At 41.7% G+C, this 12790-nt stretch overlaps 1 protein-coding gene across 2 annotated transcripts in view; it reads left to right on the plus strand.

Moving 5' to 3' along the window:
• PLPPR1 (phospholipid phosphatase related 1) overlaps positions 1–12790 on the plus strand; it is a 131478-nt gene that overhangs the window by 112198 nt on the left and 6490 nt on the right. For both annotated transcript variants that reach the window (XM_084504532.1, XM_084504533.1), the window contains exon 5: positions 7451–7701. In XM_084504532.1, coding sequence (XP_084360658.1) covers positions 7451–7701 — 251 coding nt within the window. The remainder of the gene's footprint in view (positions 1–7450; positions 7702–12790) is intronic.

Below are 12790 nucleotides of genomic sequence, written 5' to 3' on the forward strand. Positions count from 1 at the left end.
ATATTTTTCTGCCCTGCTTTCATTTTAATTATCTTTATTCTTAGGCATTCATGCTATAGTTTTTCTTCTGGTGGAGGAAGCAATGATGATACTGTGGACTGTTGGAGAGTAGCAGGATATGAACCTGCTACAGAAATCAATCTTGGCTTTGCAGCTTTATTTATCTTGCAGAGAAAAAGAAAGTTAACCTTATTAGAAATGGCTTAAAGTGTTGGTCTTATTTTAAACTCCACTGATTGCAAGTTTTTGTCAGAAACCTCCCTGTCTCTGCTATGAAGTGAGGGAAGCAGAGCTTGTTGAAAAGTGACTGAAATCATTTATAAAAGGAACTAAAAATAACCACACTTATTTCATTGAAATTCCAAATGCATCTGAAAATGTGAAACGGACTGACCAGCTGTAGCTCCTGCTGGGTGATAAGGGAATTTATCTTCACACAGCTACACACTCCAGAAGGAGGATACCTGGATATGGAGAGACCAACAGGTTGCTCGTACATGGATTTCCTCGCATGCTAAACGTGAGGACCATAGGTTACAGAGATATTAAATAGTTTTTCTCCCAAGATATCCTAGCAAGTGGACTGGCTTATTGCAAGAAAACCAGTTTAGTCGTGGTACAAATTCATTTGAATATCCACATCTGATAACCCTTTTTAGCCCAGATTAGTGAGCAAGAGCCTTCAGTGAGTACCTCCAAAAAATAGCAATCGAGCTCTGTGGAACAATGCTTTATCTCATGTCATCACAGTTCATATTACTCAAAAGGGTGAGAAATACCATTCAGTGTATCTGGATGTTTATGCCTCAGGAAAAATTAACACAACTTTCTGACCTTGAAAGGCACATCGCTGAGAGTGTCTGAGAGTTGTTATTTCCATATTTTACAAAGGCAAAGAGACTTTTTGTTTGTCCCTTACTCCGTAACTTCAAACTATCTTTGGTGGTGTAAAAGATAATCACGCTTGTCACATTATCACCATGGGACTTTTTGGATTTGGTTGCTGTACTTGAGCTTTTTCTCCTCATTTTTTTCTTTGTGTGCCTCACAATGAGGCTTTTTATTTATTTTTTTTTTTTTTTACTCTAGCGCTCGTGCAAAGAATTAAGCAAAATCAAACCCCATAGCTTTTCTGGGATGTTGACAATGCCCCATATTTCTTTTCATTCATTTTTGTACCTTGCCTGCTGTGCTTCCTGCTTATTTGCCCTTTGTTTCCTCAAGTCCTCAGCAGTTGTCTGTCTCTAGAGTTCTCCCCTCGCAAGTTTAGTGGGGTCCTTAAATGTTGAGCTTTGTCTTAAATTTTTCACTGCTTCTTCATCCATAGAAAGTTGGAGCAAAATTTCTTCTTTCTTCCTGGCCCAAACATAAATTCTGCACATTTTGCCTTCAGTGGCAAAAAACTGTCTCTCAATTTACTTCAGTGTATATCAAGTCCTTTACTGCATCCCAGATAGGTGAAATCTGCTGTGTTCCCTGTATTTAGAAAATCAATTCCTTTATCAGTGGAATAAAGCTGGCTTAGCTTGGAAACATCAGACTTTGATATATGTTGCAATTTGTTCCATCTTCCTCTTTATCTTTTATATTCCTTCCACAGATATTTATTTTAAAGATTTTCAGTTCAAACAAGAGGTATGCAGTTGCTTTGGAGTAATTTTTTCTGTCTAAAATATTGGTGCTGTACTGCTATTCTTTAGTACCACCATCACTCTTCCCTCCCCTCCTCATCCCTCAAAGGAGTTTTATTAAGAACTTAAGCTACCAAAATTCACAGGTTTTGTATTGAACCTTTGAGAAACCAGTGAGGAAGAAAAGTTTGTTTCTCGGGCCTCTGCCACTTCTCCCTGCCACCCAGCCTGAAAAAACACAGCTTTTTGTATGTTTATTCACTTTTTCTTGTGGCAATTTCCCAATCAGTACCCCTGTTAACATCTTGCATTTGCTCTTATTCACCATTTGTATTCCAAATAGAGGTTATACGTTATTTTAGTGTTATTTTGAGAATGATCTTAGTTAAGGATTTAGTACGTGTACATACAGCAGTTGTACTACCCCCAGGATCATGGATTCAGACCTCACTGACTCAGTCTGGCAGTGTGATCGGAGTGTGTATTTTGTTGCATTTCAATATATTAGGTTTCTAATCCCAGTGATTAAGTTGTATACCTGCAAAGCTCTGATAACATGCAAGTAGCCTGTCTCCAGATATTTAGAAATGCAACGTGCTTTGTGAATTTGTTACCAGTGGCTTTTACTTTGGAGCTGCATAATTTGCAGTTAACGAATGGCACAGATCAGCTTCTGCTGACAGCTTAATTTAAACCATGGGGGCACCTCACAGTGGGCAGCTAAATAATGAAATTAAGGCTTTATTTCGGCAAATTAAGGCTTTAGTTCAGCAAATAAAGGTTTACAAGATTTACACACACATTGAGTTTATTGTAATAGGATAGATGAACCCCAGAGCTCTGATGTCAATTCCCTGTGCAGCTGCAGGACATAGTTTGCCTGACCTTATCCTTCCGTCTGCCTTCATAATGAAACAATGCACGTTCTGTAATTAACTGGCTGCCTTTCAGGAGGGCTCAAGCTGTGTTTGGGTGAGGCTTGAACTACCATAGGTCTCACTTCTTATCACTGAGGAACCTCCACAATGAGAGGTGTCTGTGCTGGGGACAAATCAAATGTTACTGCTCCCTTTCATGCGGGACTTTGCGATGACTGTTGCCTAGATGAAAACTGATAGTTATGAAGCAGCAAAGCAGGAAGAAATCATGGACACCTGTGGTGAGGAGGCTCAAGGCTCTGGAGTGGTTTTGCACTGGCAACTGAATTTCTTCTTGTGTATTCAGACCACGTATCTTGCTTCTTATGTCTTGAAGAAACAGTACCCAGGCAGGACACTCACAGGTGAAGCAGGTAGAAGTAAGAGGTGGTAGATAGCTGGAGCAGTGGGCTTTGTGAGGAGATTAAAACCAATCCTGTGATCAGATTATGAGTGCTCAGAAACAGCTTGCTCTTGAGCCTGTTTCTGATGCCACAGCAACAAGCAGTACCTTTTCCTGCAATGCCCATCTCTCCAGCTGTAAAATGGCAAATGATACAGATCTCCTTTAACAACACCCTTGCAGGTATGATGATGGAAGGTGGTTTAGCAGATTCTGGGTCACAAGACTAACAATGGATGGCTTAATTGGCTGCATCGGGCAATTATGGGAACACCTGCAGAGATGGGCTGAAGATCAGCATTTCTGTAGAACCAGAAGTTGTTCCAAGGACTTCCTCCACTGAAACTCTTATCCTCTTTACAACTCTTAGGAGTGTGAAAGAGGTTGTGAGAATGTGAGCGTGCATGTGTAATATGAAAGTTTTCCCAGCAAATTAGGTCGAGTGTGACAAATTCAGACAATTGTCTGGGCATTTGTCTTGGGAGAGGGAGGCGTGCCTAAATAAACACACTTTGAGGAAGACATGACAATAGTTACTCCAGAGCACAGCTTCTGATGTCCCACAAGCACTTCAATGCATTGTTTCTTTTTTCACTTTACTTAACGGATTCATGGTTTTCCTCTAATAAAGGCTTCTGCCTCCTCATTCTCATTTCCACCCACTGGCTTCTCACTTCTCTCTTCCCAATGTCTTTTCAGCAGCTTGTCTACAACTCCCATGCTTCCTTTTGTGTGTGTTTATTTATTTGTTTTGTTTCAAATCAGTGGCATTTTAAATGTCTGTTATAGTGAGAGTTTCCATGGAGTCAGCAGGCAGCTGCAGTCACTGATGTCAGAGAGATTCAGGCTGGAAGAAGAGACCTTGAGCAAGAGTTGCCAGGAGAAAACGAGTTAGTGCTAATGTTAACGGTGAGGGAGGAGAATTACACCCTTCTGTAGGGCATGCATTTCTGTTAGCAGTAGCAATAGACTTAGCTGGAGATGGTAACACTGACGAACAGCCACTCAGGGAGTTTAGTACCAGAAAAACCATTGGAGCTGTGTGTCAGTGAGAGCCCAACAATTATGGATTCATGCTTGGAGGATTATTTGGCAGCAATTTATGGGGGGTGTAAATGGAGAAAATAAAACTGAAGCATTAAAAATTGAAGCTGCTGAAGATTTAGATGCTTCCTCCAAGCCAAGTTTTAGGTCAGGTGAGATGGAGTTGGAAGGACTTAGGGTTCATTTGTCTGTCCTCAGCTTTTTTTTTTTTGTAAAAGTCATTCTTTGTTTTTTGTTTTGTTCTGTTTGGTCTTTCTCACTGGAGGTGAAGAGAGGTTCAGATCTGAGCCTTGATTTCTTCCTCTTGGGATCTGGGGCAGCTAAAGGGAGTAGCAGGGAGTAAAGTCTACCCTGTATCCATGGTCTAAATTAGAGTGTCTCCAAACTGCACTGCGCTTACTGGTTTGCTTTCAATCTCTTCTTTCTATCAGCTCCTTACACACACAAAAACAGCAGAGAGCCAGGACAGTGAAGAAAAGTCAGAATGCCTTATCAGAAATAGTACGCCTTCTGCTCCTTGCTTAAGATCTCCTGCAGCCAGACTATGTGATACATGTGGATGAGAGGAAGGAGTGGCTTTATGCAACTTAAATTAGCTTGTATCCATCCTTTGTGTTGACAACCATCTGTGCAGGCTGTGTTTTTACAGGTCTCCTTTGAATGTGGCTCGTGCTGTGTACATCCTTATTCAGCATATGTCAAGTTCCGGACTAAAGTCCACTCCCAGGTTTTCTAGGCCAGAGTGAGCACAGCATGATAAAGTGCCACAGTTTAGCAGGACGGTATCACCTCCCGCTAAATCTAGCATCAAAGTATGCAAGAGGTACAAGTTCTCACATCCTCTGTGTGGCATGATATCACAAATTTCAGCTGTATAACCGTAAAGAGCTAGGACTAGCTACCCTTCCCATGAAGCCTGTCAGCAGTGGCTTGTCTGCCTCTAAAAACCTGTCAGTTACCTCACGGCATTCCCATGCTCTGGTTAGTTAACTTAGCTGCTGTAGGCCATTGAGCAAATCAGTTGAATAGACAGATTCCTGAGGTACAAAAGCTATCATGGGACTGACTCTCCACTGCTACCAAGGCTCACTGGTGTTATAGCCTTTAAATTAATTACAACGAACCCTGTTTCAAAGTCTCCAGAGAGTATACGTAGTGTAATCAATCTGCAAGGGTTAAATTCCTGCTAGCTGAATTTGTTGCTGCACATCGCTGTAATTTTCATAAGGCATAATTTGGCAGAGCTGCAGAAGGGGAATTACAGTGATCCCTGTACATCGCAATGGAGAACATGATAAAGGTTTCAACCATGGCTTGTTCTGCAGAGCATACAGCCGTCAGCACTGACTCTGGGCAAGCACTTTCAGTGCTGCCGAATATTGAGAAAATACAGGTGTTGAAATTTCTTTCTTTCAGAGCAAAACACCAGGCTGCCTTTGTAACTGTGCACTGCATAGAGATTGAAATAACTTTATGAAGCCTGTGAGCATTTTCTGAAATACTTCAGTTTTTGACTTGTACTAACTTTGCAATAAAGACCATGGGCCAGATAACACCTTGGCTCTTGGGTTTCCTGTAAGCATTGTAAAGGGCTGGGTAATAATCCTCATTGCATTCCCCGTGATTTGCACAGCACATCAAAACAGTACTGTTCAAAGCAAGTCATGATAAAGGGGAGGAAGACTGTCACATCAGTAAAAAGACATGACAGTCCTGCAGTCTAGAACCGGAGGAAGGCTACTGCCTTCCTTGATCTCCACCATCTCCTTAAACCCATGATCACACACCAGTTCCTTGAGGCAGCACCATGGATTTGATGTGCCTTTTCTTGAGTGCTCAATTCTAACCCATGGCCTGGAGATTTGGTAATAAACTCGGTACTCAAAATCCTCTTCACTGTGGTAACACTCCTTCCTGACCTTGTGGATGCTCACAAAGCGTGAGCGAGCAGCAGTAGAAAGTATCACTGCACATTTGCACAATTAATCCATTGCTAGATAAGGATTTTATTTCATGTCACTGTCTTCTGTAAAGACAGGCCCTACATGTTTGAAAGGATCTAACTCTTGCTAGTTATGGCCCTCCTGCTTTTGTTATCTACATGGAGGGTTACAGTATCTGCAGAACTATCTTTGATTCTTCTTAATTTGAGGTAAGGCATTTTCAGTTGCATTATATTCCTGACTCCCTGATATTTCTGTTTCTCAGACTACATCAATCTTTTTTTCATTTTATAACTCAGTACAGCAGTGAAGATACGGTAAGCAGTGAAGATACGGTAACCCTTACAGCTCTCCTAAGATATGTGGATATCCCTGAAGCTCCAGCTTTTGCTTGTACTTAAATATACATCAATCTCAGTTCAGTTAGAGTTTAAATTACTTTTGCCTACAAAGCTGTAGGAGAGAGGAGGAAAAAATATATGACCGCCAGCATTCCCAGACCATAAGTAAAATATTTATTTTTTCTAAATTTCTATGATACTTTAATCCCATTTAGTGATGGGTAGGAGGAAAATTGAGGTGATTTAGTCTTTTGAAACATTTGGGTTTGGCATTACTGCAAACCTGCTCTTCTGTCCTTTGGTATGTAGCAAGCACTTGCACGCAAAGATCTATGAATTTATATGTTCATAGCAGCCATAGCAGATACTGATAATGCTCATGGGGAGTCACTGGAGGATGTGACTACTGCAGTTTCAAGCAAGGGATGCTCCACAACCCTGCAAAAGCTTCTGGGTTCAAGTGCATACTTTCAGCTGTAGTGTATGAGGGTATGTGCTCCCACTGGCATAAGCTGAAGTGCAACTGTATGGAAAGGTCTTCTGGACAAAAGTATTGAAGACGTATCCCAAATGATTTGGCAAATATTGCTGGATCAGAATCTTAATTTTGCAATATCAGAATAGTGAACAGTTACAATCCAAAAGATATGTGACATGCTACGGTAAGGTTAATTGTGTCTCAGCACTACACTGCTCCTCTGGTTTTTATTTTGTAGTTCAGAGCTATTATATTAACATTTTTCGCCCACATCTAGTAAAAATTCATAAACACCTTAACAGCTCATGTGCATGACACTTGATTGCAGGCTGCAAGCCCTTGTCATAGTGAAAACATTGCAGGCATAGTATAGATGCAGGGTTTGCAGTGAAACATGTAGCTCACAGTTCTGTTCAGAGCTTGAATCAAACAAGTACCTATGCATTTACTTACCACTTTCAGCCCTTTTTCTGAGTCCTTCTGGAGCCACTGAGTTAAGCATCTGCCATAGTTGAGCATGCAGTCTTCCATGCCATAAATCCCATGCAGGGCTCTGCTGGTGTCAACAGGGTTTTTTTCCAGGTAATGACAGCAGAGTTTTCTCCTTTATCTCTCATTATATATCTTCCTTTCAGGTACCAAGACTGTTTTAAACTTCTTTGAATAATACTTATTTTTAACCTTTCTTCACAGGAGTGTTTGCGTTTGGACTTTTTGCTACTGATATATTTGTAAATGCTGGCCAGGTTGTGACTGGGAATTTGGCTCCATACTTCCTGACTGTGTGTAAACCCAACTACACTGGAAACGACTGCCGGACCCACCACCAGTTCATAAACAACGGCAACATCTGCACCGGGGATGTGGAGGTGATTGAAAAGGCAAGGAGATCCTTTCCATCCAAACATGCTGCTTTGAGCATCTACTCAGCTTTATATGCCACGGTGAGCACCACTGATGATTGTTGATATGTATGACTGGTTTCTGCCTGTACATCTAGATGAGGTTATTTGTCTTACAGTGTCTTTTTTTTTTAAGAAAAAGAGGGTTGTTTCAGGAACGGCTTTCTTTCTTTCCCGTGATGGAAAATCCCCTTTGCTCTGTCTCTGTTTTAGCACTGCTAGTTGTGGTGGTTTTACTCAGCTGGGCAGCTGAGCTCCACCACAAACACTCTCTCACTCCCCTTCCTCAAAGGGAAACGGAGAGAAATTACGATGCAAAGGGCTCAAGGGTTGGGATAAGGACAGGGAGATCACTCAACAATTATTGTCACGGGCAAAACAGACTTAGCATAGGGAGATTAGAGAGACATATTACCTATTTCTAACAAGCTACAGAAGTGGAAAACAAAGAAAACGAATTAAAACCAGCTTCCCCCCATTCACACTTTTCTACCTCCCCCTGAGCAGCACAGGGGAATGGGGGCTGCGGTCAGTCCCTGGCACTTTGTCTCCACAGCTCCTTCATGGTCCCTCTCTGCGCCTGATCCCCATGGGGTCCCTCCCACAGGATGCCGTCCTTCCCAAACTGAGGCCACGGGGCTGCCCACAGGCAGCAGCTCTTCAGGACCTGTTCCCACACGGCTCTGTACCACAGGGTCCATCCATGCCTCAGGAGCAAACTCCTCCAGCACGGGTCCCCCACGGGTGGGCGGCAGCTCCTCCAGACCCCCTGCTCCTGCGTGGGCTCCTCTCCACAGGCTGCAGCTCCGGCCCTGGGCCTGCTCCTGCAGGGGCTCTCCATGGGCTGCAGCCTCCTCCAGGCCACATCCACCTGCAGCAGTTCTTCTCTCCCATCCTTAAATCTGCTCTCCTGGAGGCACAAACAATATCACTTATTGGCCCAGCTCTGGCCAACAGCAGGTTGTTTTTTTTTTGGAGCTGGCTAAAACTGTCCCTTATCTAACATGGGGCAGCTGCTTGATTCTTCCCACAGAGACCACCCCTACAGCCCCCTGTTACCAAAACCTTGCCACACAAACCCAACATAAGGAAATCAAATTCTTGTTGCTTTTGCAGCACTGTGTAATGTAGAAGAATGAGGTCCTAATCTTGTCTTTGCTGCTGATTTTCCCGGAGGCCATGGAGTAAGCATTTAACCACCTCTTCTCCCTTCCCCTGTCTCATCAACATTAAAATGGCTTAACTAGGAATATTTTCCCTCAGTAGCCTGACTCAAATGAGTGGCAGATTCTCTCTGTAGGTCATCAGAATTGGAGAAAAACCTCAAACTTATTAATGACAGGGTATTTACCCTGATTTTGGTACCAGATGATAAAACACCATATTATTGCTATGAAAAGAAGAGGCCACCCACTGCTGTTTCTTTTACCATCTGTTTGCATTGAAATTTGTGTGAATAATGATAGAGATATAAACCGTTAACTCCTTTGATCAGGAATTGTTCAGAAGTGCTTGGAAAGCCCATTATGTTTTGCATGCATTACTTCTGAACAATAAGCAACCATATGTGAAATAACGTTTCTAATAAAGTGAGCATTGTTGTAGAAGCTGTTTCCATCATGATGTACTCTAAGATAACTGCTCTGAGACCAGGCTTGGTAAGCTTTTCAGGGAATTCCCCCGCCCAACCTCCTTTGGTTCCTAGACAGCCACGTCTTCTACAAACAGCTGATTCCTACAGAAGGGGAATAGCACTTTTACTTCTTGGGTTTAAGGTCCTAGTAGTTCGATGTTTCTCAGCCCTAAGCTTTCAAGAGTACTTCTGCTGCTTTCTCCATGGCTCTGGTGGAGAGCGAATGGCACACAAAGAGATGAGACCCCTGAGCCACAGTGGGACAGATGTTTAAAGTAACAGAGGACTGCATCAAATGTTTAAGGCACAGCTCTTACACCCACTTCATCTCTACTCTCTGCTACAGAAGCCCCTGCAACTCACCCAATGCAGGAGATTGTAAAGGGCCACAGAGGAAAATAACAGGTGGAGCCAGGATATGGAGTTCTTTTTGAGCCACAAGTTTTCAGTCTGCAGTACAATTTTAGCCCAGGTCTCTGCCTGAAAACACCCTCTGGCACTAAATATGTTGTCAAATCACTGATCCTTAAGTATCTTGTAGAGATGTCTCTGTACGTTGTTCATTATTCTGCTAGTGACAGTGCTCCCACAGTGGTTGGCTTGGCCGCTTTTTTTTTTTTGTTTTGTTTTGTTTGTTTGATTGTTTCTATTTGTTTGTTCATTTGATTTGTTTTTTTTTTTCCCTATAATCTGGGTGTTATATTTAGTCAGTTAGTCTTTTTCTTGTCACCTGCCAAATACACTGGAAACCCAAAGCATGACTTTTGTGATCTCTTCAGGCAGTGATGAAACTTATATGCCTAAAACAGGGGAAGGAGAAAAAAAAAAAGAAGAAGAAAAAGAAATAAAAAAGGCCAGCAACCCTGGTTCCATGCTTATATCAAAATTAGAATGATATCTAATGCAGTTTTATTACTCTTCCTGAAGTAGTACAGTCTCTGGACAGAGTACAAGCTGCTGTACAGTTAGAAAACGTGCTAAGACATTGACCAAGGGAGATGATGATGATAGGCTGGAAATATTCCTTAGTTTATTAATGTTTCAGTCAAAAACAGAAAAGATAAAATCCTACGTTACATGTGGGTATCCTAGTTACATGTCTTCAAACAATTTTTACATCGTGCACTTGTGAGAAAGGTCATAGAAAAGCCGATGACAAGGGCATCTAAGAGGTGGTGATATTCAACTTGAACATACCAAATTGAAGTATTTCTTAAGTAAAACTAAATGACCTCTTATTGTAGAGTGAAGGGAGACACCCTTGCTGATCCTCCTGCTTGTCTCTGGGCTGAAAGCAAGGAGAACTCTTGTACAGTCAAAATAGGGTCTCTATGGCTAAAAGCTATGATTAGGCACTCTCATTGACATCTTAGTAATGTTTTTAGGATTGTTAAGCTGAGCACTAGCCTAGCAGTATCCACGAGTAATGCTTTCTGTCACCTCCATCTGGCTAGAAGCCTCTGCCTCATGACAGTTGATCACGACCTGGCATCTGTTGTTTACACCTGGGTTGCTTCTTGGCTAGATTACAGCATTACAATATATCTAGACATGAAACTTTCAACATATGGGAAATTCTGAATAGTACAGAACACTACAGCAAGGCCTTTCTGCAACCCAGGTCACTGTGACCCCACTGTCAATTTCCTCCATTTCAGCGTTAACACCTGCCAGACTAATTGACAAAATTCAAGGCTTTGGCACCTCAGGCAGGTTCACTGAGCATCTAGGAGGCTGCATCATGTTCTGCAACACAGATTGTTGTCAGTGGCTCTTACTGTAGAAATCTCTGTGGAAAAGGAAAAGATCTATAAAAATTGTAGGACACTGAATTTTCCAGTACTGGGCTGAAATTGTGATCTTTCTGGTGAAAATAAATCTTCCCCTCCTACTGAAAGGACTGAACAGACTTCTTTCGCTCTGCCTTCCTCAACATAGATATAGTATACATTATAAATACATGTAAGCGTATGTTTGCACACATATATAAATGTAGGAGATATATATATATATATGTGTGTGTGTGTGTGTCTATTTTAAACTTGTGAACAAAAAAGCTTCCTTGACTCCTTGCTTGTCTGGAATAGATGGAAGAGGAGTTACACAGAGAATGTTTGCTACTATCACACATTGCACATTGCTAAACACACTGCTTGAGTGTACTGATAAGAGAAACTTTACTGCAGTAAAGAATCCAAATAGATTTTTTATATAGATAAATCTTGTGTAGTTTATTTTTGTAATGACTTATTCTCTGTTTCTCACATCTTTTTATATTCATTTCCTCCCTCCTTCTCCCAGCCATCAAACAACTGGTTTTAACACTTAAAATTCTGTAAATAAATTTACCCCATGAATAGCAGCATAGGAAATTTCCAAAAACATCTGCAGAGGATAGGAAGTCAAATATAAGTGACTTCCACTGAGATTTTGGGCTCTTACACAAGGCTTTGAAAATGTTCTTTAAGTGCAGGGGCAAACATATTGTGAGAATCTTCAAAAATGTCTTTGCTTTAAGGGCTATGGCAATGAAGATCAAAAACTGCAGTGACCAGGAAGAAGAAACTCACCCAGTTATTTCTGAGCTCAGTTTGTAATTTATGGATGAACTGGAGTATACATTCTGGAAAAACAGCCTGTCTTGTTTTAAACTCTCCTCATGCTAGAGAATGTATCACTTCCCTTGGCAATCTGTTTTCATGGTTAATTACCCTCATTGCTAAAAATGTTCTCTTTACTACAAGTTTACATTTGCCTGCCGAGATGTGTGAAACTTCAAATGCATTAGGTAACATCCCATCTGTAATAAAGAAAGCTCTCCCACATGAGAAACGCAAATATCCAGTTCCATCTTATACCTTTAAGAAAACAAGCATGACTGGATGCCACCCTCTGTAGCTCAGGTTTGCAGCTGTCACAGCACGGATGCACTGTTACTTTAAGGACATTTTGATTTTCCTTTGGGTGTTGTAAATTACAGCAGTGCTGTTGTGGGGAATGGGACTGCAATCCTTCTCTGTATTGCTCGGCTCCATAGGCCTCTGTGAGAATAAATGTATAGGGTGAAAGGATGGGCAGTAGTTATTCACATAGTGGCATCCCACTTCGGTAATATTTTTTCCTATTGTTTGCGAAGAAAAAACCTTGCCGAGTTTTTGTGGTAGGCGCAGCCCACGCTAGCAGCAATGACTGGGGCAACATTGCCGCCTAGTGCTCAGTGCTAGGTGTCTTTTCAAGGCCTGTGCTGTGTTCACGTATTGGGGAAAAAAAGAAAAAGGAAGAAAAAAAAAAAAAAAAAGGGAAAAGGAAAGGGAGCACGCAGGAAGTTCTGGAGTATCTGAGTCCCATTCCCAGTGCTATGACACACCATAATATTCCAATTCATGCATTGAATTCACCTTTAATTCATGTGCTCTACAGCACATTTAGGGATGAAGACTTCACTTGCCCAGGCAGAGACCTAGCAAATTTAGCTGCTAAGAGTAGTGCTGCAGTGGT

Source organism: Aythya ferina (genome assembly GCF_964211825.1).
Source record: "Aythya ferina genome assembly, chromosome: Z".
NCBI lineage: Eukaryota > Metazoa > Chordata > Aves > Anseriformes > Anatidae > Aythya > Aythya ferina.